The sequence below is a fragment of the Saccopteryx leptura genome, chromosome 11 (genome assembly GCF_036850995.1).
Source record: "Saccopteryx leptura isolate mSacLep1 chromosome 11, mSacLep1_pri_phased_curated, whole genome shotgun sequence".
NCBI lineage: Eukaryota > Metazoa > Chordata > Mammalia > Chiroptera > Emballonuridae > Saccopteryx > Saccopteryx leptura.
In genome coordinates this window covers 31,355,342-31,383,159 of record NC_089513.1, presented here as the reverse complement: position 1 = coordinate 31,383,159, position 27,818 = coordinate 31,355,342, and the positions used below count along the sequence as shown (strand labels likewise).

The 27,818-nt window shown below is 44.2% G+C and overlaps 1 protein-coding gene and 1 long non-coding RNA gene across 3 annotated transcripts in view; both read right to left on the bottom strand.

Annotated features, from left to right (window-relative positions):
• Positions 1-1,458: 1,458 nt before the first annotated feature.
• Positions 1,459-2,038, bottom strand: LOC136382986 (uncharacterized). Its single transcript, XR_010747358.1, has 2 exons — positions 1,605-2,038; positions 1,459-1,558 (listed from the first exon to the last, which is right to left on the bottom strand). It is a non-coding gene; the product is annotated as an uncharacterized lncRNA (long non-coding RNA).
• A 198-nt stretch (positions 2,039-2,236) lies between these two features.
• TPGS2 (tubulin polyglutamylase complex subunit 2) overlaps positions 2,237-27,818 on the bottom strand; it is a 35,681-nt gene continuing 10,099 nt past the window's right edge. The window contains exons 3-7 of one of the 2 annotated variants that reach the window (XM_066352419.1): positions 17,528-17,615; positions 15,394-15,522; positions 6,864-6,977; positions 4,772-4,932; positions 2,237-3,225 (exon numbers count right to left, since the gene is read on the bottom strand). In XM_066352419.1, coding sequence (XP_066208516.1) covers positions 2,998-3,225; positions 4,772-4,932; positions 6,864-6,977; positions 15,394-15,522; positions 17,528-17,615 — 720 coding nt within the window. In that variant the 3' untranslated portion in view covers positions 2,237-2,997. The remainder of the gene's footprint in view (positions 3,226-4,771; positions 4,933-6,863; positions 6,978-15,393; positions 15,523-17,527; positions 17,616-27,818) is intronic. The other variant, XM_066352420.1, reaches the window with a different exon arrangement.

The following is a 27,818-nucleotide window of genomic DNA, read 5'->3' as shown; positions in this document are numbered from 1 at the left end:
GTTGAGTAGAGCATCACCTAAAAAGGCTTGGCAGCAGAATTATTATGAGAACTGTAAATACAAGCCGTGCCTGACCTGAGAGGGCTACCCAGCAGAACTTCGTGATGATGGAAGTGTTCTGTATACAACCTATTCAGTGTGGTAGCCACTAGACCTATGTGACTGTGGAACACTTAAAATGTGACAGGAGGGAGACTAAGGAACAGAATTTTTTCTTATTTAAGTTTCAATGGCTGCCTATGACTAGTTGCCCAGGTCTAAGAGAACCCACTTTGTATAGACTTTGTTGTTGTTTATTCATTTTACATGCAGGTTTCCATGCAAAATTTGTGTATAAAATTGCTTTACACTGCCATTTACTCCATCAAGAACTTCAGTGTCTAAGAAACTGTGTCCACTCCCCGCCTCCACTGTGCTCTGCGCTTTGGGAATCTTGTCCTCCAGGAAGAGTTCTGATTGATGTTGAGTGCTATCAAGCCTGCACTTTTCTCCGGAGGCATCCTGCGTTTATTCTCATTTTGTAATTCCAGCATGGTGTCTTTTGGGTTAAGGGGGGGCAGATGATTTATAGGAGAGCCTGTTGCCATCTTAATCACTTCCCTTTCTAAACGTAAATCTCGCGGTGTTTCCCCCAGTTGGCCTACATTTCGTCCGAAGCCCTTCTCCGGGAGCACTCCTTCCTCCTCCTCCAGGGCCTGCTTCATGGGCACCACGCAGAGTGCCACGACACTGGGTTCACTGCTCTCCTGGCACTAGTTTGTGGTCCTTAATTTCATCTTTGAATTCGTGTTTTTTAGTGAAGTCTGATGAGACGAAGGACCGTACACTTGAGCAGAGGAGATACGTGCGATTGAGTAAGTGACTGAGAGCCCCCAAAAGCCTTCCTTTTCATTTGAACCAGAGTTGACTCGAATGCAAAAGGAAGGTAATGGCATCCCAAGGACCATGAGTGACCACGGAACCCTAACAAAGTCTATCTTATGTTACTTTCCTGTATTTTTGGACAACCCCTTATGCTGAAAATGATGGCGGAGAAAATAAAATCATCTAGGAGCTCAGTATCTTTTTCTTGCTGACCTTTATCAGTAAGTTAAAGGAGGGTTGACAGAATGTATACATATCTTGAACTGAAACAGTAACATCTGAGCTAATTTTAGGCAGTGTTTCTACCATTCTGGTAAGAATACATATGCATACAATATGTATGAAATACAATTATGTACTTTGGGTGATTCTGCATGAGTTAATGTTTATGATTTTAATGTTTTTATATTTGCAGCTAAAACAAATTAGACAATAAAAAGGTGAGAGATAAAATTAATGCTAATACTGAAATTTTACTTATAACAGCATTAAGTAGCAAACCCCACTCTAACAAGCTATTAGAGAAACCATGGAATAAAGGGAAAACATTGTAGTGCCTTTGGTGGTACTGTTTCCTGATTTTTGAACCAGAGGTCCCACACCATTTCGCACTGGCCCCTATGCCTAGCAGCACACCCTGCCCTGCCCGTCCCCAGGCAGGCCTTGAGCCTTTCCTTATCAGAACCCCTTTAGTCTCCAGCCCTCGGAGGCCCTCCCAGGTCCTCCCTGACTGCCACTGCCCTGAGGGCACCACTGCCCCGAGGGTGCTGCTGCCCCGGGGGCGCCACTGCCCCCCAGAGCGCCACTGACCTGAGGGCACCACTGGCCTGAGGGCGCCACTGACCCGAGGGCACCACTGCCGCTTCCCTTGCAAAGCCCGGAACTGAATGGGGACTGACAGAGAAGTAATCCTGCAGGAGCACCAGAGGAAGGCCGTCTGCCATCCGGAAGATGACACTTCTCAATCCTCTCTGACCTCAACTGTTTTGGAGGAGCGGCCAAAGGCTGGAATCTCTTATCTGGTGCTGCTGGTTCTTCCTTTCATGTGACCAGTTCTGGGAGGATAAAAATATTGCAAGACGAACTTCCACTCCTGTGCTTGACAACCTGGTCCCTGTCTACTCTTTGAGCCACTTCCTGACTGGGGCAGGGCTGTGAGTAGGCAGAGCGGGGGGGGGGGGGGGGGGGGGGGGGGGGGGGGGGAGAGCCCTTGGGAACAGTGACTGGTTTCATCAAAGCTCTTCGTGAAGTCCTGCAAAGCAGTTCTGGGGAGTATCTTTAAATGGAGCACTGCAGAATCACCTCTCCTTTAAAAATAAAAACAACTGAGAAAGATCATTTTGGCAAAAGTGCAAACATCACAACATAAAACTAGAAGCAAAAATTTATAGGAAACTGATGAAGATGAGGAACTTTATAGGAAACTGAAAAAGAAATGAGATTTGTTTGTGGTGAAGTAAAGAAAGAACATACAATTGTATTTTCAAGAGGTCATGGAACATTATGACCCACCCAATTAAGGTATCAACGTTCTCTAACAAACATTGATCTGAGGAAGAGCAGTGCAAAAATATTCGAATGCAGTGCTGTCCAGTAGAAATTTCCGTGACAACAGACATGTCCATTGTCTCTGTGCTGTCTCTGTGGAACCCACGAGCCACATGAATATTCAAAATGTGGCTATAATGCAATATACATGAGGAAATGAATTTTTAGTGTAATTTACATTTAAATAGTTATAAGGGACTAGTAGATACCAAGTGAACACTGCAGTTCTAATGCCTCATGCGTCAAGACCAGTTTCTTTGCGGGGTTGCTCTAATCACAGCTGAAGGGAGGGCTGTGGCTGGGAAGAGAGGGCACTCTAACAGATCTATTTGGTTACTTAAACAAGATCTGAACTTCTCCGCGGCTTCCGGAGGCAGGGGATGGCACAAACTGCTGCAAGGGGTCTGAGGAGACTTGGGGAGACCTGAGTGTGCCCTTCCAACTCCGGCTAATGCTGACGGGGGTCCAAGGCCTGGGATTTGGTCACTCAGATGGGAGGAGGCCCCCAGGCGTGGACTACCCCTTGGGCCCCTGTGCATGGAAGTCATCGCTGTGGGGTGGGCCGGGGGCTCGAGGAGGGGGCGCTCATTTCCGGACAGGGTTTCCAGAGCCAGAGGACTTAGGGGTGGAGGGAGGAGCGGAGGGCCCTTTCTGGCCACCTGCAGGTTGGACAGGTCCTTTTTTCGGGGGGATAAAGATCTTGTTCTTGCTCTTGAACACTTTGTTGGGATCCAGCTTGTTCACAAAGGAGTCTGTCTCTTCGGTGAGCAGGTGTGTGTTGTAGGTGATGGGTTTATACATGTTGAACCATTGCTGTAAGGCAGAATTGGGAGAGAGGGTCACAATTCAAAGGAGAAAGGTCTTTGTTTATGCTCTTTAGTGGGGATCCAGGGTAGAGAGCTGGAGAGATGAGGCAAAGAGAGTAAGTTTTTATGAAAAACTCCTAGAAAATCTATTAGCACTTCAGTCAGTGACAGCATTACTTTATGAGGTCTCATCACCTTTATTTTTTATTTTTTTATTTTTTTGTATTTTTCTGAAGTTGGAAATGGGGAGGCAGTCACACAGACTCCCACATGCGCCTGACCAGGATCCACCAGGCATGCCCACCAGGGGGCGATGCTCTGCCCATCTGGGGCGTCGCTCTGTTGCAACCAGAGCCACCCCAGCGCCTGAGGCAGAGGCCACAGAACCATCCTCAGCGCCCGGGCCATCTTTGCTCCAATGGAGCCTCGGCTGTGGGAGGGGAAGAGAGAGACAGAGAGGAAGGAGAGGGGGAGGGGTGGAGAAGCAGATGGGCGCTTCTCCTGTGTGCCCTGGCCAGGAATCGAACCCGAGACTCCTGCACACCAGGCCGAAGCTCTACCACTGAGCCAACCGGCCAGGGCCGAGGTCTCATCACCTTTAAGTACCAGCATGAGAACTAAGAATTGGAGTCCATTTCCTTCCTCCGCTCTGGTGAGCCCTGAGCCTGGGATGCTAGGTCCCCAGCCCACAGGGCGTGTCTGGCTGTTCTGCCCTCACTCCAGCCACAGCCCACGAGGTGGGTTTGGCAGGGTCTGGGGTAGAAACGAGGCACATCCATATTCTGCAACACTCTGTTGTTAAAAAGGGCAGCTCTCTGGACCTGTGGTGGCGCAGTGGATAAAGCCTCGACCTGGAATGCTGAGGTCGCCGGTTCAAAACCCTGGGCTTGCCTGGTCAAGGCACATATGGGAGTTGATGCTTCCTGCTCCTCCCTCCCCCTTCTCTCTCTCTCTCTCTCTCTCTCCTCTCTAAAAATTAATAAAAGTAAAAAAATTAAAAAACAAAAAACAAAACAGAAAATGTAATACTTAAAAAAAAAAAAAAAAAAAAAAAAGGCAGCTCTCTGTGCTGACAGGGAATGAGCTCCAGAGTGGCGTGTGCAGTGAAGAGATGCACAATACGAACAGTAGACTGCATTTGTGATGGAGAAAAAGGAATACAAAACCATATGCAGCAGAGTGCCCCGTCAGGGCACACGAGAAACTACAGGGCTGCCTGTGGGAAGTCCACTGGGAGGCTGGGGCCCGGCAGAGAAGGACTTCTCTCTGTCCACACGAGCGTGCACTGCCCATCCAGAACCCACAGTCAGACCTAAGGCCCGACCAGTTCCATTAGAAAAACTCCCCAGGTGATACTGAGCATCAGCCACGTTTGGAAACCACTTAACTAGTGAGTATAAAGTGTGGTGGGAATCACCTGCCCTGCTTATTGAAAATGCAGGTCTTTGGCTCCACCCCAGACCTCCTGAATCACGGGAAAGCTGAGATCTGCAATTTAGGCATTTCCCGAGAAGGTTCTGATCCACTCCACAGCCTGAGACAGGCGTCCTCACCTTGGCCTGCGGGCTGACGCCGTAGCTGGTGAAGGCGTACTGCCACTGCGGCAGGCCCAGGTGTGTGATGAGCAGGCGGTAGTAGGCGGTAAAGGTCTGGGTGAGGAAGTGCCAGTACAAGGCCCGGTCCAGGAACCAGATCTCGGTGTCCTTCGCCAGTGCTGAAATAGCAAAGGAACTAAATGCAAGGATGGCTTAACATGGTTTCCTTTTAGCTATACCGTCAATACATACTCATGGTTTAAAAACACTCATATAGCAGAGGGGATGCAGAACGTAAGTAAAAGTTCCCTTTTTTCTCTTCCAACCTCCCAGTCCTATTCTCCAGTGGCCATTGTGCCTGGTTTCTTTGGTATTGTTAGGGATTCTTTTTTTATTTTTTTTTTATTTTTCTGAATTTGGAAATGGGGAGGCAGTCAGACAGACTCCTGCATGCACCCGACCGGGATCCACCTGGCACGCCCACCAGGGGGCGATGCTCTGCCCATCTGGGGCGTTGTTCTGTTGTAACCAGAGCCATTCTAGTGCCTGAGGCAGAGGCCATAGAGCCATCCTCAGCCCTGGGCCATCTTTGCTCCAATGGAACTTTGGCTGCGGGAGGAGAAGAGAGAGACAGAGAGGAAGGAGAGGGGGAGGGGTGGAGAAGCAGATAGGCGCTTTTCCAGTGTGCCCTGGGAATCGAACCTGGGACTCCTGCACGCCAGGCCGACGCTCTACCACTGAGCCAACCGGCCAGGGCCTGTTAGGGATTCTTGATCAGTCGACTGACCCCTCTGCTGGGCTGTGGTCATCTGCGCATCGGGCTATGGCAGCGGCACTCCTTTTCTGGATGGAAACAGCATTCCCCTCCCCCAGCGGGACATACTGTGGCCTCAGCCTTCCTGAGGAAAAGAAGCTCTGAATGGCGCTGGCTTCCTACAGCGTCTCTGCCAGGAGTTAGAAGTGCCATGAGAAAGCACCCCGGAGGGGCCGAGACCAGCTCCCTCTCCCGGAGTCTGCGGGAGACATCCCGGCTGGCCCGAAGCAGGCACTGTGGCTCCAGGCCAGCCTCACACTTGCTTCTGACCCTCCACTCTTCCTCCTGGTAGGCCTCCCCTAGTTCACCGCCTAGTGTCTGTAACATCTCCCAAGTGGCCTCCATCCTGCAGTCTCTTCCTCACCCCACACTGCTTGTGGTCACATTTGTCTTTGAACCCTGCCATTCTTCTGAACATTCTCAAGTCCCTACCCTCTTCTAAGCTATGTCTAAACTTCACCTGGCTTTCAAAACCCACAAGGGGAACTGACCTCTGGCTTCATCTCCTCCTCTTCCACAGGATGAACCATGGGGGTCCAGTGAATTGGAATTATTGGTCATTCCCCCAAATCAGTTGCCCTTTGCTACGACATGGCTTTTATTTGTGCCTCTTTGCTCGGATGGCCCTTGTAACTCGCCAAACCCTTTTGTCCCAGCCCATATCTCATTCCTACCCACAATTCAAGATGCAGCTCAAAGGCCATTTCATAAAGATCCCTCCAGCTGAAGATCACCAGTCTCCCCCCCAAGGCAAGGTGAACCCTGGTGTATCCTCTCAGGCTACCAGGCAGACAGCCACCTGTAGAGGGCTGGGCCGTGTCCAGCTCTGTAGGCCGGGGCCTGCGCTGCTGTTAGGGAGTGGCCACTGCTCGAGGAGCCAGAGCCTTCCTTGATTTCCTATCGTAGTCTTAGACTCAAATCTAGCAATTCAGGTTTTTATTGCTGTTAATTGGCTCACATACATAAGTATTGAAGAAAGATAATATTTTTCCTGGATGCTTTTCTAACACATGCGCCTGAGGGAGGAGTTATAAAAAGAATGACAATTCCTTTTAGTTTTTATTCACTTGTTATCCTAATCCCATTATTTTGCAATAACTCACAAATGACGATAACTTAAAAACACTCTAGTAACTGGCACAGAGGGGGATGCTTAGAGAGGTCCCGGCATCTGGAAGAGACCTGGTAGTGTCTCAGGAGGCCAGGGAGGAGTGTGCCCTCTGTGTGACAGATGGAGAGCAGGGTCAGCCGACGCTACACCCAAACTACGGGACCATGCTTGTCAATGATTCTTACCTGGTTTCCCTTTTTTGTAGACAAGGCAAACCTTCCCATTCCCATTGCAAGGATCCAGCTCAAATATCACACTGCGAGAATCAAAGTGAGGCTTCTCTGGCTGGTTCTCACTGGCTGCAAACCCAGAAGGTAATGGCAATGTTCAAATACTCAACTCAAACACACACTTATTCATCCAGCTTTGCTAGGATTAAAAAAACGGGGGTAAAAGCCTCATCTCAGACATACTCTTAAATATTATTTTCCGATGTGGGCCAAAACAATGCTACACTCTAAATGCCCTGGACCTTATCCACAGTCTAGCCTTCTGTCTGGGCTCCCTATCACCAATCCACAGTGTCTCAAGGGTGGACAAAGGCAGCACGAGGAAAACAAACCGGACTCAGAAGGGGACTACACAAAGGCAGAGCAATCCAGATGACCTGGTGGTGACAACCTTTTTTCTTTTTTCCAGAGAACTGCATCCCCTTATTTACAGCATTTTATGATCTTTTGATTAGAATCACCTTCCCACAGTCTAAGATGTACATAATATTAACTATGTTATAGTTAATGCTAAGTCTGGCTCAAGTTAGAAATACCTATCTAGAAATCAAATATTATGGAGTAACAGATAAAAGATAAATTCTTAAAAATAAAGCATCAGAAACCTTCTCTTCTGCTTCTTTGATTACAGCTAATATGTAATAAAGATTAGTATTAGTGACTGGGGTGGAGAGTTTACAGGTTGGATAAAACAAAATATATATACATAGTATTTTTGACATACACACATATATTCACACACATACACACCACCTATATATATACACACAATTTTATATAAATGCATAAATATTTACATTTCTTTGAAATGTTTTCCTTGTTTTTTTTAACTTGGCTTTTTGCCTCCCTAGGAGGTTATACCTTCATATTTTTCTTGATCTCATATGGTCCTAGACAGACATACAGGTGTATATTTAAATTTTGTCAAGATTGTTTATTGTAAACAATGGGATTGCACACATATTGTATCTGAATGTTGCTTTCCATGCAATAATACCACACGGAAAGGCCTCTTAAGACATTTGGTGCAACCAAAATTCAATCCTTTTAATGGCTGCCTGGATAGTCTGTGGGAGTGGAGGTACCCTAATGCACCCAGCACGCCCTATCGATAGGCCTTCACCTCTATTCCTCTGCTGTGAACGCTCCCGTGTCGTCTCTGGACACGTCCTTATGTTCTGCTGGGTTCACTACAGGCAGACTTCATTTCATTGTGCTTGGCTTTATCGTGCTTCACAGATATTTACCGTATTTCCCAAATATAAGACATACCTTTGTTCGAAAAATTTGGGGTCTAAAAACTGGGAGCATCTTATACAGTGGTTGTAGATGTTTTACTTGCATTTCCTGCCTTTTTTTTTTTTGACAGTGATCAGGAGTTGTATGAATTTTATTATGAATAAAACTTGAGTTCAATAATTTTATGTAATACATTTTTTTTTCAAATTTCTGGCCCCCAAATTAAGATGTGACTTATACATGGGGGAGTCTTTAACATGGGGAAATACGGTACATTTTTTACAAACTGAAGGTAAGACCCTCTACTAGAAAAAAGATTATGACTCACTCAAGGCTCAGATGACGGTTAGCGTTTTTTTAGCAATGAAGTATTTTGTAATTAAGGTATACACATTGTTTTTTAGACATAATGCTGTTCTACACTTAATAGACTACAGTATACTATAAACATAACTCATATGCACTGCGAAACCAACTATTTTTTCTATTACTCAGCCCTGTGACCTCGAGCTGCCTTCCCCTCGCTGTGCTCTTAGCTTTGTCTCCTCCATGTACGGAGGGCAGTAGGTTCTGCTTGGGCTCCCCGTGCTGCAGACTGGGAACTCAGGTCGTAAGCTGGGTTCACCTCCTTTGTTTCTCATCTCTTGCTCGTTGGCTTTTACTGTCTGATGGTGCCTTGAAACCTACTGTTCTATAGATTTTGTCTGTTTCTGTTGTTCCAGGTTGGAGGATGCATCTAGTCTCTGTTATTCCATCATGGATGAAATCCAAAGTTCCCACTATAGGTCCCACCAGGTCTGAGCCAGCCTGACCGAGGCCCGCCCTCAGGTATAAAGTTAAACAAATAGAAAACTCATTCAGGGTGCTTTCTTTCTGCCATTTGTAGATGCTGCTCCAGTTTGTGCCTGTTTTTGGTTATTATCCAGACCTCTGAGGTAATTGTTTTTAAAATTTTCCAGAGTTTAGAGTATTATTGGCTTAAGTCTTGATCTGATAAAAAGTAGTCTGCTGTTACCAAAAGCACAAGGTCAATATTTGAATTTTAGTTTCAACTCTGCAGTGTCATCAGTTCCTCACTGGAATTTTGGTTCGATCTCCGTGTGTGTGCATATGCCACAGACTGTACCTAGGAAGCCCACCCCTGGGAGTACCAGTGGATCTGTTACCTGTTCATTGTGCTGGTTCTTATTCATGCTGCGGTTTTTCATGTGCCTGGTTATTTTTTAGTAGAAACTGTGGGGGTTTTTTTGTTTTTGTTTTTTGTGGCAGAGACAGAGAGTCAGAGAGAGGGACAGATAGGGACAGACAGACAGGAAGGGAGAGAGATGAGAAACATTAATTCTTAGTTGCGGCTCCTTAGTTGTTCATTGACTGATTTCTCATATGTGCCTTGACTGGGGGACTCCAGACCGAGTGATCTCTTGCTCAAGCCAGTGATTTTGGGTTCAAGCTGGTGAGCCTTGCTCAAACCAGATGAGCCCGTGCTCAAGCTGGCGGCCTCGAGGTCTTGAACCTGGGTCCTCCACATCCCAGTCCTACGCTCTATCCACTGCGCCACTGCCTGGTCAGGCAGGAATTATTTTTTGAAAAATCATTTATAAAACAATTTGAGGTCTGGAATGATGTTATCTTCTAAGAATTTTCTTTTGAAAAAAGAGTTTTATATTGAGATACAATTCACATACCATACATTCACTCATTTAAACTATACAATTCAATGGTTTTTAGTATAATTACAGAGTTGTGCAACCATTAACACAATTTTAGAATTTCTTTAAAATGAGCTTGTTTCTTTCTGCTAAGCCCCTGAGGTGGTTAGGAAGCTGGGATCAATTTAGTTCAATTTTGGGATTTAGCATTTTCTGGGACACACAGATGACATACCTGAGCTAGAGTCCACATGAAGTGTGGTTACTTCTGGTTCATTCTGTCATCTAAAAGAACTGTGGTTTTTATGGTGGCATCTTTTGTAGTTCTTGGATTCTATTTTATTGCCTTTGTCTAACATATGGGTCAAATTCTCAGCTTTTCAGAGCAGCCCCATGGTCTCTTTATTTATTTGTATTTTTCTGAAGTAAGAAGCAGGGAGGCAGAGAGACAGACTCCCGCCTGCACCCGACCAGTATCCACCCGGCCAGTATGCCCATTAGGAGGCAATGCTCTGCCCACGTGGGTGTTGCTTCACAGCAACCAGAGGCAGAAGCCATGAAGCCATCCTCAGTGCCCGGCCATCTTTGCTCCAGTGGAGCCTTGGCTGCAGGAGGGGAAGAGAAAGACAGAGAGGAAGGAGAGGGGGAGGGGTGGAGAAGCAGATGGGCGCTTCTCCTGTGTGCCCTGGCCGGAAATCAAACCTGGGACTTCCATACGCCAGGCAGACGCTCTTCCATTGGGCCAACTGGCCATGGTCTCTTTTGAAAAGAACAATGTACAATGGACCCCAGGCAAAAGCAACCCCAAATGCTGAGTCTCTCCCCTGGATTCTATTTTCTTCTGGATGTTGACCTGGTGCTACCTCAGCACCCTGTCAGCTCTGATGTTTTTAGGAAGATGAGCTCCCACACTGCCCTGGCCCCCGAGTTGTCCTCAGCAGGAAGGCTGCTCTGAATTACCAGAAGAAGTCTGTCATCAGTTTAAGCACGGTCCTGAAAATGACATAGCTGAGCTGTGCTTTTTATGTCAATGTGACAGTGTTTATTTTTCAAAAGAGAAAGTCCATCCCAACATATCTGATATAATGAATGCTGTTTTATCTTATTTCTCTTAATGCTTTGTTATTTTGCTTTATAATGTTTCTTTCCCTTTCTCTTGTTTTTTCTCATGTGAGTCAACATTTCCCTTATTAAGAGATTTTAATGTAGTTTTTTTTATTTCTTGAGTTATTTTCCTTTTTGTTTTGTCTGCTTGCACGACTGGATAATATGACTCTACCTGTATTTGAAAATATACCATTTCCTAAACCACGTGTGGCATGCAGAGCTCTAAGCTGGCCCCAAGACTCCTGCTCCTGGGTGTGCACAACCTGCGAAACCTCCTTCCTTTGAGCGTGGTCAGGACCTGTGAATATAACAGCAGTTGCTCTCCTGATTAGGGAACACTATGAAACTGTTGTAGCAGACTGGGGAGAAATTTTCCTGCTGGCTGAGAAGCAAGCTGCCATTTTGTGAGAGAGTCAAGTGGCAAGGAGCTGAGAGTGACCCATGGCAAACAGCCAGCAAGAAAACAGGAACTTAATCCCACAACTGCAAGAAACTAATGTCAACCGCCAGAGAACCTAGAAGAGGCGCCATGTCAGAGATGAGATCGCAGCACTGGCTGGCACCTTGGTTTTAGCTTGGGAAAGCCCTATGCAAAAGACCCTGCTAATCTATAGCTGCATTCATGAACCATGAAAACAGTTGTATTGTTTGTATAATATATTTATGGTGTTTTAAGTGTTTAAATTTGTGGTAATCTGTTATACAGAAATAGAAAACTGGTACACCAAGACACTTGTTTTCCCCAGTAAGGTGTACAATTTCTTCCCTTCAGTAGTATGAAACCTACTCCTCTCTGCTTCTTTTCCTCTCCAGTACTACAGTTCCTACTATGAGAACCCCGGAACAGTCTTAATATTCATTATTAGGGCTGCTGTAACGAAGTACCACAGACTGTGTGGCTCTCACAGTTCCGGAGTGACAAGATCAAGGTGTTGGCAGAGTGGGTTCCTTTTGAGGGCTCCATTCGTCTAGTTCTTTCTCTTGAGTTCTGTCCAGTTTTTTCATTTGAAGCAAACTTCTTTGTCTCCTCATTTTAGTTGACCCCTTGTTTGTTTCTACATATTAGGTGTGCTACATCTCTGGGAAATGGCAGTGTCCCAGTCACCTTAGCTGGGTGCTCCAGGGGTGTTCCTTGTGGGAGATGTGTGACTTCCTGTTGTAGCTGACCCCGACTGCGGTCGACACATCTGTGGGTGGGTTCACTGGCTGTGTCGACCGCAGACGAGCTCTTGTGCAGGGGCTGACCCCACGAAGCGAAGGTCACTTTGGAGGGGCTCTGGCCATTTGGGTATGTCATTTGTGAAGTTGGCTGGGTGGGGCTCTGGTGTGGTCTAAAGCTGGCCACTGGGTGTATAGGTTTTGGAGCCTCTTGGCAATGGCTCCTAGGCAGGCCAAGGTCAGCTGCCACTTATGCTAGGCTTGGGGCCACCTGGTAGGAGCTAAAGTGATCTGAGATTTGTTGCTGCTTGGCTCATGCTGGACTTGGACACACTTGGGAAGAGGCTATGCTGTGAACTGAGGCTGGCTGCCCCTTGTGCTGGGCACCTGTGAGCTGAGGCCAGCCTCTGCAGGTGCCGAGCTAGTGGCTGCTTAGTTACAGCTATGTTCCAAGTCAAGATCGGCTGCTGCGTATGCCAGGTTTAGGGCCACCTGATGGGAGTTCAAATGCAAGTTGGGACAGGTCATTGCTTGTGCCAGGCTTGGGGCTGCTTAGCAAGAGGCCAGCTGCTGCTAGTTTGGGGTTTGTGGGCCTTTGAGCAATTTTCAGAAGGTCTGCAGTGGGAGCCGAGTCAGGCTGCTCCTGTGGAAAAGCTACCGGAAGCAGCTTAGGCCGGGCTCGTGAGTTGGGTGGGATGGGGTCTTGGGAATTGCCAGAACACGGTGAAGAGTGTTAGGTTAATGGAGAGCACCGGTTTGGTGCTCACCTGGATTATACTGGGTGCGGGTAGGACTCAACGAAGGAATGATGGCACCTGTCAGTACTTCATCCCAGACCCCTGCCTGACCCCTGCCCTTTGAGTTCTCACCCGAAGCATGTCAACTTAGTTCCCATAGGTCCCTGGTGTTTTCTGAGCTGCTGCCCCTGCAGTGGGAGTGAGGAAGTCCATCTGTGGGACCCTTAAGAGGAGCACCTGGGTTTCCAGCAGTCCTCCGTCTCATGTGGAGAATTTCCCCACTGGTTTTCATAGAGATATTATAGGGACCCCTCTTCCTTGCACTGGTTCCTTAGGCTGGAGTGCCCAGTGTCGGGCGGGCTGTGACTCCTTGCTCCTCAGGGGACCCCCGGCAAGTCTCTCCTGATTCTGAATCACCACACTGTAGCTATGCAGCATGCCCGTCCACACCTCTGCTCCAGCCTCACTGTGGCTCCTTCTTTGTATCCTTAGTTACAGGACTTCTGTTCAGCTGGACTTCAGGTGGTTCTCGATGGCTGTTCTAAAGTCTAGGTGCACCTGTGATGTGGAAGCAGGGCAGGCCAGCACAACCTTGACCTACTCTGCCATCTTGACCAGAATTCAATTTAATTTCAAATACACACATTCTTTCTTGTTCATAGGAGATTCACTAATCTCTTGACTCCTTTCCTCTTTTTGCATCCACATCTGGAGCTCTCCATTCAGTTTCATTTAAATCATATATCTTTTGGTTAAAATATATCCTCGAAGTTTAAGGCATCCTTTAATAAGTCTTATACCTGGAAGGTGTCTGATCTATATTTTCAGGACTCTTGACTTTGACTTCTCTATCACTAACCAGTATGTGCTTTTTCATTATCTTCCTGTTTCACTGTTGCAGGTGAGAAGTCTGATTATTATTCCTTCACAAGTAAATTGTTATTTTTACTTAGACGTCTGTAATTTTTTTCCATATCATGTAATGCCTAGGTGTCTCTTTTCTCATGAATTCAATTTGGGTCTAGGAGAACTTTTTTAATCTGCAGAGAAATTGTATTTTATTACTGTTTACTTATTGTCTTTCCATCCATTGTTCTGCTTCTTCAGCACCTGTAATTCCAATGGAAGGTCTCCTGGATCTATTTTCTATTTCTCTTACCTTACTACCTTTTCCGTCATAATTTTCCCTTTTAAATTTACTCATCTGTGCTCTTGGATATTTCTTGTATTTCATTTTTCAGACTACTAACTCAGGTCTCAATGTTTATAGTCTTCAATTCATCCAGCAGTTGTTTAATTGAAAAATCTCTACTTTTTTTCCCTATAGGAAATGGTTTTTAACCCCATGAATATGTCGTACAATGTGGTCTCTATCCCAGCTCAGTCCTTGGCCAAGGCCCCGTGACATCCTCTCTGGTGTCTAATCTAACTCTACTCTTCCGGCCTCAAGAGCAGGGAAGACTCCTCCACTTACTTAACTCTGTCTTTAAAGGGTCAGTGGGCCTGGCACACACATATGCAGTCAGTGTGACTTTCCCCCCACCTCTGAGAATTCTGCACGTCTCTGAGTGACCGGCTTTCTGCAGGGTCCATCACTTTACAGTCTAGCTGATGAACTTCTCCTGCTGTCCAACAGCTTGTCCAGTTGAAGGAGAAAGTCTTGTATTGGTTCTCTCTGCCAAGACTTCAGTGCACCCCAAGGCCTCAGTATTGGAGATGCTAGTGGCCTACTCAATATTAATTCTTTCTTTCTTGTTTAAACCCCAATTCTGCTTGAGGAGCCAATCAATACTGCATAGCTAAACACACCTCCTCACAGCCCGTGGCAGCGATGCGTCACCTGACTCTGTTCTCACTAATGGCTACAGGGAAGGGCTTCTGAAAGAACCACTGCTTTCCTGCTAAGAAGGGAAAGATTCTGCCGAGAGACGGGTTTTTCTGCCCTTTACATTTTTCCCTGGAACAAGCTGGAAGCTTTGAGGTGGAGCCCGCATCCCTCGCCTATGAGGATGACAACCAAACACCAAGGCTGGTGCCCTAGGAGCCAGAAGGAGACTCTAGCGCTGAGCTCCTCGAGCAGCCGCACCAGCCTGGTCCAGGGTTGTTAGAAAATAAAAGTATTTAGTTCAGACACTGTAACTGGGTCTGTGACGTGCAGCCAAACCCTATTCTGACTGAGGAAGTCCTCACTTCTCGGGTGCTCAGAGCTTCGTAGCCGTCTGAATTATAAGCCGTTTCAATCAGAAGTGGCAAAGAGCCTGGAGGGAGGAAGGGAGCTGCATGTAGACTGCCATGTTCCCAGAAACCTCGGATACGGAAATGCTGAGTACAGTTTAATCTGTAACATTCAGTCATTTACCAAGTATTCATTAAGGGTCTAAAATGGGCCAGGGGCTGAAGTGGGTGATGGAAGCAAAACAAAGATTCCAACCCTGGCATTTTCTTCATGGAAATTTCCTTTGATACAAGCTGTTTCTAGTCATGGATGGGAAGGGTTTGGAGAAACATAATGCCACAAAATCTTCCCACAGTCTGCTACATTACCAAAGGGAAACAAGCAGGCTAATTCTAACTCAGAGCGGAAGCCCCCAGTACCTTCTTGGGTATCGTCCTCCAGGTCGGCCAGAGTTGGAGCATTAGGAAGGGAGTACATGGAAGACTGGTTGAGCTGAGTCAGTTTGGTGATACTGTTAATTGCCATGCTGCCCAATGGAATCGTGTTCTCTATGGGAACATTAAAGAGAATTACATGGAGTAACAGCCTAGTTACCATGGTTATCAGTTGGGCTTCTGCTTAAGTAACCTAAGCCCACTTACTGTTTGATCCTAGGGCCGAGAAATCTGATAGAAAGTGGAAGAAGAGAATCCTTGTGCTACATGCTCTAAAGCACCAACCTATCGTGCAAAAAAAAAAAAAAAAAAAAAAAAAAAAAAAAAAGCCACTGGGGCCACAGTGAAGAGTCCCCAGTACCTGTGTTAGGGCGGAGTACTGAAGAAGAATTACAAAGGATGCGCAAAGGAACTGGGAGATCTAGCGTAGGAGCCCCGTTCGAAGAGAAAGGACTTAAAAATGTTCTTCTTCCTTCTCTCCCTTGCATGAGAAGTTACATGCGCTTTCCACAGGAGTAACAGCTTCGATTCTATACCTGCCCCTTCTTCTACTCTTGTTGTTATAAGCTTTCACGATGGACAATCCCTCCCCCTTTACTTCATTTTTCCTTATTCAGTGAGGACAACTTAGCAGGCTTCTTGCTTGGTTGCAGTCTTCTGCGATTAGGGTACAAATAAGAACGTGTATTTTCCTTATCTATTATGTAGAAGCCTTGTGAACAGGGTGCTGGACACAGGATGGCTCACAGACATACACTTCTGACTGCTAAAGAACTGGAATGGTGCGACAATAAAACAGCTGGTGTACAGACCACGGAACATTCAAAAAGAAAAGAGCACTGAAGAAGTCAACACAGTGAGCTACCTCTGCTGGCCTTCCTGTCACTGACTCTAGTTACCCAGTGAAAAATGGGTATGTTAATGGGAATAAGGACAGGCAAATGAGTTGGGAGGATTAGAGAAGGCATAATAATGAAGAGTGGCTTATTCATATAAGCTTCCTGAAATGTTTCTTTTCTCAAGCTTGTGAAGGGCTAACCAATCTCCATGATGTGAGCAAGTCTCGCTTCTGTCCACTCTCTCTGGTGCACTAAACTCCAAAGGCCATGGCCATTCTATAAAGCAGACTTCTGATACTGGTGACAAGAACGGTTTCTAGGCCATCTGAGGACAGTATTTTACACTGAAAGTTCATTTTAAATGCTCAGTAGTAAGCTACAAGAAGTGCCTCTGCTCGTTTGGGAGAGAGAAACAGTAAGGCTTTGGGAATCACCAAAAAAGGGAAAGTCAGGAGGCAGAGGCCATGAAGGGGAGAGCGGTCTGCACAGTTACTGGCAGCAGCAGTGACTGCACTCTCCGTGACGGCATGGAGAGGAGCGGGGCGCTTCCCAAGGACGGCAGATCTAGGGACGTGGTTAGAGTATGGAGGGAACAGAGGCCTCCAGGGGACAGGGAGGTCTGTGCCGAGAACTGGCTGCACTCAGCGGCTACCTCAGGGTTACCCAGCTGATGACATGGGACTGGAGCTCCCCTGCACGGGCAGCACTGCCTTCCATGTCTGCCTAGTGCCTGCATCTCTGCACGCTCTCCCCATGAGTTCCCACATCTGCACACGACGTCTGTCGCAGACATAGCTAATGCCGAGATGGGCAGTGACTTAGGCTGAAGAGATGTGAGGGAGAGAAGGAAAGGCTCTGGTCTGAGGAAGAGCCCTGAAATCGTCACTGTGCAGAGAACTAAGGAAGGAGCCCCTCTTCTGACCACCAGAGGCTGCCACTGCAGCTCGCCCTGTGGAAACTGCTTGGGGGTGGGTTCCTCGGGCTTTCAAGTTGAGGTGGCTCAGGATTTTTGTGTGGTGATTATTTCTTTCCTTCATCTCATTTCAACAGGAAACTTCTAAAATAAGCTTCCAGTTAAGGACTGGCCAGACTTTGGCATGGGGATAGGGTGAAGAACGATGGTATATGTTAGCTTTGGTCACAGCTTGTGGACACTGTACTTTAGGAGAACCCATGAAAGCCATCCAGATTCAAAGACTCAAGCGGTAATGGCCCTCAGACTTATGTTGTCTAACTTCTCAGGCAGGAAATGACCCCATACAGCAAGGGGGCTGACTCACCATCCAGCTTCACACTCCATGTCATGTGGAAGCCATTGGTCATCAGGTAAAAATTCTTCACATCCTCGGGCAGCACACAGTTATTTTTCTAGAATCACAGCAGCTGTTAGGTCAGGGCTGGGAAAGAGCATAGGGCTATGCCTCAAAGCAACTGGGGACACTGTTTACCATGTTTCAGATCCCCCCAAAGAGGAAGACTGTGAAAACTATTTATAAAACTCGAGTAGAGTTCAGGGTCAAAATGGCAACACTGAAGGCTCCTCAGCCCACTTCCTCCCATAGACACCCAAATCTACAGCTACATATTGAACAATTCCCTTTGAAAGAAATTCAGAAACTAGCTAAACGACTGCTGCATGTCAGGCAAGCAAGAAAAAACTCACACTGAAATAGGCAGAAATGGCTGATCACCAGCTCGCCACAAAACCCACCCTTGATGGGTGACACACAACCAGAACTCACAGCTCTCAGACTCTTCCTGAGGAGAATTTGGATCCCACATGTGACACCCCAACTTTTAAGATTTCCACCTGATAGATGGATCCTCAAAACATCTAACTCTGAAAGCCAACAGAGTCATAGCGAACTAAGCGCTCAAAGGGCTCACAGAGTCACATGGCTGCCCTCCCAAGGCCCAGTATGGAGCAGACTGGAATCAGGAGTCTCTGGTAAAAGAGGCCTAACTGCTGATCTTCAAAGCTTCTGCCCGAGGACAGGCTTCTAATGTAATACACACCCAGATGGCAACTGCAGTGCTCTCCAGAGACGGGGAAGCCAGCAGGTAGGACCTTCACGCTCTCCTCCTGCCTCACCCCAGGTTGCAGGTGACTCTGGGAAAGGATCTACACATTCTGACCCCCCGGGTTTCGCAGCTGCTGTTTGGGACATATACCCCTCCACTGACAGGTGCTAGTGGCAGGGCCTGTATCTCTGGGTCCCACAGGACTGTAACAAACAGAGTAACAGTTCTTAACTAGCTATATCCTCAAGGCACAGCCCAGAGGCAGCAGAATGAACTGGTATCTTTCCTTGAAAGATCTCTACTTGTAGCTCTTAAAAGATATAGCCCAAGGGTCAGGCTTATCCTTTTACCCTTTAACAACATGTAGAGTCCAAATGCCCTCTTCTCCAGGGATGGGAAGGACAGCAGATGTCATGTTCACACCCTCCCTCTGCCCTACCCCACACCACTGGTGTCTCTGTGAATGGCGGCTGTGCCTACATCTGGTGCCCCAGCTTTGGTGACTTCTGCCCAAAGGACACATCTGTTGACAGCCTGGCTCTAGTGTCCAGCAGGGCTTGTGTTCACAGGGTCAAGAAGATGGTAGCAGAGAAACAGTTCTTAACTGGTTATCTCCCTAGGTCTTGGTGCAGAGGAAATAGAAAGAAAAGCCTATCTCCCAGTCTTACCCAGAAAAAGTATTGCCAAAGTATTTGCATACTTTAACCCAGGCGTCCCCAAACTATGGGCCCACAGGCCACATGTGGCTCCGAGGCGATTTATCCAGCCCCCACTGCACTTCTGGAAGGGGCACCTCTTTCATTGGTGGTCAGTGAGAGGAGCACTGTATGTGGCGGCCCTCCAACGGTTTGAGGGACAGTAAACTGGACCCCTGTATAAAGTTTGGGGATCCCTGCTTTAACCCTTTGAGTAGTACGAAGTTCATGTACATCCTCATTCAAAGGGTTAACAAAAAACTCACTACTCAAAGGGTTAAAAGTAGCTTTCATTCAATTGCATCTAGGTGCTCACTGAAATCCTCCCCTTTGGGACACTGATAGATCCTGGCCCACCCTCAACTACTGGAAGACACTAAGGACAAAGTAGGCTGGATAATCACAAACATCTGAGAGAAAACCAAGACCTAGGACAAGGTTGAAAAATAAGGTTCATCTCTTACATGAGGCCACTCCTTCAAGACTGGAAGAGGTGGCTCTTTTATCTAATACACAGAAATGAACATAGAAAGACAAAAAGTCAAGAAAAATGAATTAGAGGAATATGTTCCAAATGAAAGAACAAGATAAAACCCCAGAAAAACATCTTAATGAAACAGAAAAATCAACTTACCTGGTAAGGAACTCAAAATAAGTGATCATAAAGATGCTCACCAAGTTCAAGAAAACAATACATAAATGAGAATTTCAACAAACAGAAAATATTAGTACCAAACAGAAATCACAAAGGTGTAGAATATAGTAAATAAAGTGAAAAAACTCAAGAGGGTTTCAATATCAGGCTAGATGAAGTGGAAGAAAGGATCAGCAAACTAGAAAACAGGGCAATGGAACTCATCCAATCATACCAGCCAAAAGAAATAAGAATGAAAAACAGTAAAGGCAGCTTAAGGGACTTATGGGACAATATCAAACAGACCTGTTTGCATCATAGGGGTCTCAGAAGAAGGGATAGAGAAACCTTACTTGAATAAACAATGACAGGAAACTTCCCTAACCAGGGAAAGGAAACAGACATCTCAATCTAGGAAGCTCAGTATTCCAAAAATAATGACTCTAAAGAGACATTATAATTAAATTGTCAAAAGTTAAAGACAAAAGGAAAATCTTAAAAGCAGCAAGAGAAAAACAACTTGATATCAACAAAGGAACCCCCATAAGACCATTAGGAGATTTTTTTAGGCAGAAACTTGACAGGCCATAAGAAAGTGACACAATATAATCAAAAGTACTGAAGGGGAAAAAAAAAGCCAACCAGGAATACTCTACCTGGCAAAGTTGTCCTTCAGAACTGAAGGAGAAATAAAAGCTTTCCAAACAAGCAAAAGCTGAAGGTATTCATCACCATTAGACTGGCTGTACAAGAAATGTTAAAGAGACGTCTTTAAGTTGAAATGAAAGCATACTAATTAGTAACAGGAAAACATTTGAAAGTATAAATATGACAGGTAAAGGTAAATGTATAGTTAAATTCAGAATAATCTAATGTCATGGTGGTGGGTTGATCACTTATAAATCAAGCATCAATGTTCAACGTAGTAAAAATATGATGACAATAATTTGTTAATAAATATACAAGATAAAGAAATACAAATTTCAATCTCTTTTTTAATGTGTGGCAGAGAAGGAGAGTAAAATAAAAAGGTGGAGCTTCCGAATGTATTCAAACTTAAGTTATTATCAACTTAAAATAGACTGTTAAAAACTGTTTTCTGTAAACCTCATGGTGACCACAAAACAAAAACCTATAATATATATAAAATTTAAAAAAGCAATCTAAGCATACCAATACAAAAAAATAATCAAATCACAAAATAGAGAACAAAAAAGGAACAAGGGAATTACAAAACAGCCAGAAGTCAATGAACAAAATGGCACTAAGTCTATTCATACATATTAGTAATTACTTTAAATGTAAATGAACTAAATTCTCCAATCAAAAGACAAAAAGTGGCTGAAAGCCTTAAAAAGCACAAGACCTAGCTATACTGCTCACAAAAATTAGAGGATATTTTATCACTTCATATTCATTTTGAAATATCCTCTAATTTTTGTGAGCAGTATATATATGTTGCCTATAAAATACTTCAGATATAAAGACACACACTAACTGAAAGTGAAATAATGGAAAAATATATTCCATTCAAATGGAAATCAAAGAAAGATGAGGTAGCTATTTTGTCTTATATAAGATTATATAAGACAAAATGAACTTTAAGACAAAGATTGTAATAAGAAACAAAGAAAGTCGTTATATAATGATAGAGGAGTCAATCCAAGAAGAAGATAAAACAATTTATAAATACTTATTCATCTAACATCGGAGCATCTAAGTATGTAAAGCAAATATTAACAGACCTAAAGGGAGAATAGCTAGCTATACAATTATAGTAGGGTAACTTCAAATATTCTACAGTTACCATTCATAGATTAGCCAGGCAGAAAATCAGTAAGAGAACACTGAACTTATAAACGACACATTAGATCAGGTGGACTTAACAGATATTAACAGAACATTCCATCCAAAATTAGCAGAATATATATTCTTCTAAAGCAGGGGTCTCAAACTCAACTCAGCATGTGGGCCGCAGAGCAAGATCACAGCCGTTCGGCGGGCCGCACTAGGTCTACAAAAGGCAACTGTTACGCAACACTTTTCTCACTGCAGTTGAAAACAAAAAAAAATCAGTACAACAAGCACAATCATACATGCAGTTTACTCAGTGTCACAAAACGACCAGAAACTGTAGTTCGCATCACAACTGCTGTTAACTAAGCTAATATCTAGCTAGGATGCTAGAGAAATGAAAAATACAAGTAGGCCGCTAGGCTTACTTAATTTTATCCAAAATTTTTTGAACTTCGTGGATTAGTCTGCGGGCCGCACAAAATTGTTCGGCGGGCCGCGAGTTTGAGACCCCTGTTCTAAAGTGTACATAGAATACTCTTCAGGATAGATCATATATTAGGCCACAAAACAATTATCAATAACTTTAATACTGAAATCATATCAAGCATTGCTTTTGGCCCCAATGGTATAAAAATCTATCACAAAAAGAGAACAGAAAATTTACAAACATAAGATTAAACAACATGCTACTGAACAACTGTTGGGTCAAAGGAATCGAAAGAAGAAATAAGTCTCGCAACAAAGGAAACGTAAATACAACATACCAAAAATTACGGGATGCTGCAGAAGCAGTCCTAGGAGGAGGTTCACAGTGATAAACGCCTACATCAAGAAATAAGAAAGTTCCCAAACCTACATTTACACCTCAAGGAACTAGAAAAGGAAAAAAAAACAAACAACAACAACAAAAAAAACAACTAAGTCCAAAATTAGTAGAAGGAAGAATATACCAAATCAGAGTAGAAAGAAACAGAGACCAAAAAGAGATAATAGAAAAGATCAATGAAACTAAGAGTTAGTTTTCTGAAAAGATAAACAAGAGACAAACTTTTAGCTAGACTCACCGGGGAAAAAAGGGATTAAAATAAAATCGGAAACTAAAGAAGAGACATTATAACTGATACTACAGAAAGACAAAAGATCATAAGAGACCACTATAAACAATTATACACCAACATAATGGATAACCTTGAAGTTATGGATAAAATTCCTTGAAACATAACCTGCCAAGACTGAATCACTGAACAGAACAATTACTAGAGAGGAGACTGAATCAGTATGAAGACCTCCCAGCTCAAAATAGGTTAGACTTGAATGTAAAACCTGAAACCATAAAATTCCTAGAAGAAAACGGGATAATAAGCTCCTACACATTGGTCTTGTCAGTGATTATCTGAATTTCACACCAAAAGCAAAGACCATAAAAGGAAAACAACAACAGAAAATCCAAATGAAACCAAACTAAAAAGCTTCTGTATGGCAAAGGAAATCAACAAAATAAAAAGGCAACCTACAAAACAGAAGAAAATATTCTCAAATCATACATCCGATAAAGGGTTAATATTCAACATATAAAGAATATTCTTTCCAATATATAATAATGTATAAATAATTCATACAACTCAATAGAAAGCAGTCATTAAAAAATGGATAGAGAAACTGAATACAGTAGATGTTTTCCTAAAGAAGCCATAAAAATGACCAACAGGTAACATAAAAAGGTGCTCAACATCACTAATCATCAGGAAAATGCAAATCAAAACCACAATGAGATACCACCTCACAACTATCAGAATGCCTATTATCAAAAATACAAGAAAACAACAAGTGTTGGTGAGGATGTGGCAGGATTCTAAGTAACTCATGTATCTGTGAACATGCGTGACCAGTCATCTCTAGCCAGCCAAACCCCTGGAGAGTACAAGACCATAATTTTAAGGTTCCTCAAAAATTAAAAATAAATCTAACATATGATCCAGCAATTCCACTTCTCGGTATTGATCTGAAGGAAATTAAATCACTATCTCAAAAAAATATCTGCACCGTATGTTTACTGCATCATTATTTACAATAGCCAAGATGTAGAAACAACCTAAGTATCCACTGACGGATGAATGGATATAATGTGACCCATATATACAGCAGAATATTATCCAGCTGTTATAAAAACCAAACAGGAAATCCTTCCATTTGCAGCAAATATATTGATCTTGAGGGTATTACGCTACATGAAATAAGACAGAGAAAGATAAATACTGTATGATCTCACATATATGTGGAATCTAAAAAAATGCTGAACTCATAGATTCAAAGAACAGACTGTGGTTTCTGGGGAGCAGGGGGCAAAATGGGTGAAGGTTGTCAAAAGGTACAGAATTCCATAGTAATGCCTCAGCAGAGAACTAGCTGGAGAAGGACTGCTCAGGGAGGAGGAGACGTAGGTAACATGGGGTCACAGGAGACCCCTGGCAAAGCGTGGATGATGCTGGAGCAAGGCAATCACTACCAAAATTTCAGACCCATGCTCATAAAGTACTTTCTGAAATAAATTACTGAATAAACAAGAACATGTTAAAAGTGAAGAGTATATACCTCTAGAACACTTAATACAATGAAACTACTAGTTCTGAAAATTCTTAAGTAAAAAAGTATAACAGGATATAAACAAATATCTCATTAGGGACAGCAAATCATCCAATCTGGTGGTAGAAAGAAAGTGATATCTTAGTATCCTTTCAGGAGGCTAAAACACGCCCTAAATTCTAAGTAACTCAAATCTGTGCACATGCTTGACCAGTCAGTCATCTCTAGCCAATTAAACCCCTGGAGAGTACAAGACGATGAGTTCTTAATTCTTCTCCTGGGTCTCTTAGATTGACTTCTCATCATGTTTATCCAGGCAGAGGGGCGATATGGTAATAACTCCATCCATACTTTTAGCTTATTGGACACTTGAGATGTGATACTGACACTGCTCATGTCAGGTTTGCTTTAGTCATATTGTCAGTCTGTGCCAGGTACACAATGTGTAGGAAAGTTAAGAGTGTAGCAAGATGATCTGAATTTACTTCAAAATTCTCCCACTAGCTGAGTGACCTTGAGTGTCACTTAAACTCTGTGAATCCAGTTTCAAGAATAATCTCTGAGTCTAAAAAACACTGGATGTGGGATGGGATGCGAGCTTGGCAGAAAGAGAGAAGACTACCTAAGTATGATTTTAGGGCACAGCATCTTTAAGAACTGCAACTGAAAAGCAAATCTCAAGCTTGCAGATGATTTGAAGCAGTGTTTTCTATATTATTAAATGGACAACAACTGTTTTAATAAAACAGGTTTTGCATATTTTTGATCTAAGAACTAAAATATGCATTATGAGCAGTTTTGTTTTATCTCCCTTACTTAGTTCACAGTATCAAAGAGGTATAACCTATTAAATGATTCTCTAGTTCCTTGAGCTAACATATTTTCCTACTTAGAATTTTATTTGGACTTGAGGGCTTGCTCCTAGTGCCTCCTGAGTGGCACATCCTCTGAGCTTTCAGAGGAAAAGGGCCCGTGCAGACTGCCTTTCTCTCTCTAGATTTTGGTGACTAGTGCCATCTAGTGGTGAACAAGAGGAAATTACTGCCTATGAGCCTTTCTAAGGTGGATTCCATGAAATCCCAGCTGAGAAGAGATTTATTCATCTTTAAATTAAGCTGAAGAATTCCAGCAGTAGTGATTATAACATTTATTATAGCATTAATTTCACAGAAAAAAATATTTGGCATTATTTTAAAAAGTGATTCATATCATAAAAATAGAAAAATGAAATCTAATATTTAATACATTTCAAATACAGTGGTACCTTGACACACGAGTTTAATGGTTCATGTCTGAGCACATGACTCAATTTGCTCGTGTGTCAAATCAAATTTCCTTATTTAAATGAATGAGAATGCAATTAATCCATTCCAGCCCCCAAAAACCACATGAATTTTTTGTTTTATACGCTTTTAAATAAGAAAATGTACTTTATAAATAACAAATACACATGCATATACATATATACATAATAAGAGAGAATGTAAAGAAATAAACTGGTTTATGAAGTGTATTTACCTTCAAGGTCAGCTGAAGATGCTGGCAGAGGCGAAGGCAGAGGAGGTTTTCATTTTGTGTGCTATTGCTTAACATACCTTACTCTCTACACACTTAATGCTACATTTAACTGCAAAATTTAACTTAGATACTATGTATAATACGTAACTTTATTGCTAAACTTAATTGCTATTTTTTTACTTTGCTTAATCATCATTTTCTTTACTGACTTTTGGCTTTTTTGCCACATTTTTCTCACTTTCATTTAGAGCAGTGGTAGTCAACCTGGTCCCTACTGCCCACTAGTGGGCGTTCCAGCTTTCATGGTGGGCAGTAGCGGAGCAACCAAAGTATAAATAAAAAGATAGATTTAACTATAGTAAGTTGTTTTATAAAGATTTATTCTGCCAAACAACGAAAATCCAACATAAAGTACTTGGTAAGTAATTATTATTATATGCTTTAACTTGCTGTAACTCTGCTTTATAAATTTTATAAAGTAAAGTTACTTCCCTACTTTATAAATCACCATTACTGTGGAACCAGTGGGCGGTTAGAAAATTTTACTAGTAACAGAGATACAAAAGGGGGCAGTAGGTATAAAAAGGTTGACTACCCTTGACTTAGAGGCTGTTTCAACAAAAACCTTTCTGTGGAAGTTTGTTTCTTCCTCCCTTTCAGAACATTTGGCAGGCTATCTAGTGGAGGGTGGCAGAAGCTCGTGATTCAAATGATCTGCTCGTGATAAAGCAAAAAAATCCTGCGAGTGACTGTTCGTCTCTCAAATTGCTCATGATTTAAAGTGCTCATGCGTCAAGGTACCACTGTACTAATATAAACCACAGAATGCCAAGTAAACCAGGCTCATGAAAACATTAAGCCTGCACCATTATTTTCATGCCAGTCGCTGGTGGCTGTGGTCTGCTGCTGCCTTGCCACAGACCTCACCCCTGGCAGCCAAACTGGGGTGGGCCCTGCAGCGCACTGACTTTAGGAATTTCCTCCGAGTGCAGCTTTCAGGGACATGTTTAGGGCGCTGCTCTGCCCTGGCCAGTGACTCAGAGTCACTGTTATTTTAATTTTTCTCGTGTCCAATCTGGAAAGAGACCCCTCTTCTCTGGGAAGCCATATGCCCACTTCAGAGGACTTCCCTGCCAGTATTTTTTGTGGGGGTGAAAAGGAAAAGGAAGACAACTTGCAGAAAGTGAATGGACAGGGGGTTAAAGGTTAGAGAGAGGATTTAGGGAGAAAGTCCAGGAGGGAGGACAGTGCTTACCAGTGTTTGAAATAAGTGTGGCTCTGACATGGTACTGCCATCCGTGTACCCTGATGATGACTGTCACATAATTCCCGATTTGCTTTTTTTCTTCACCTAGGAGGCTATCTACAATGTTCTCTCTAGAGAGAGCCCATAACAAACTGTTACTGCCCCATCCATCAAAGGACCTGAGCCACTCTGACGTATTGGGAACTATCAGCCTGCTTCTCAGAAAGACCTTCTGAGCACTGCCTGCACCTCGAGCATAGGGCTCGGGCGTCACCACCTCCACTCCCCTTCGCCTCTGGGAATCCCACACCGGGTCCCTCCTTTCCAGATGCCACTTCTCCAGGGAAGGGGGCTGGGCCGCATGCAGGACCAGGCTGGCAAAGGGGCCGTAGCATAGCTGTTAATGTTTCACAGGTGCTTGTCCACACTGGGCAGGCTCTGCATGAGCCCACCTGCAACCGCAGCCAGAGGAAGACTTGCCCAGGACGCCCACCAAAAAGGAGCACTAAAACCACTGGAAAACAGGAGCGGTGAGAACGGCGCCCCTGCCGAAACCCAGGAGGATGCCTGTGTGGCGGAAGGAAGACCCGGCGCTGTGGAGGGACGGGGCGTGGAGGGGTGGGGTGAGATCCCCAGGAGACTTCCCAGATATGGTCTTAAACTCCCCCCGAGGCGAGGAGGAAGGTCTGGTTAACTGGAACCCTTTCTCTTGGAGACTGGGGTGTGAAAGGTCAGCGCCCGAGGAGTACTATTTAAGACTCAGAAGAGAGGCAGCATGGTCTTCCTCAGACCCTCAGACTGCCTCTGAAAACACATGATAACAAAATGTGTAAACATCACCCTGTCTGGGGCACCATGTGTCTTGTGAAGTGAAGCTCTGTAGACGGCAGACCAGCCAAAACAACCTTCAAAACTGCGGCGGCCCAGGCTTAAGCAGCCATCAGAATTCTAGTCGGGATCAGTCGGTCGGGGAGCCTCTGCTCTGGGCCGCTGGGCTGCGGAGGTGGTGATGTGGTGGCCTCGCTCTCCCGACTGAAAGTAAGGGCTGCTTATGGAAAAGAACCCGAGTGACCTTG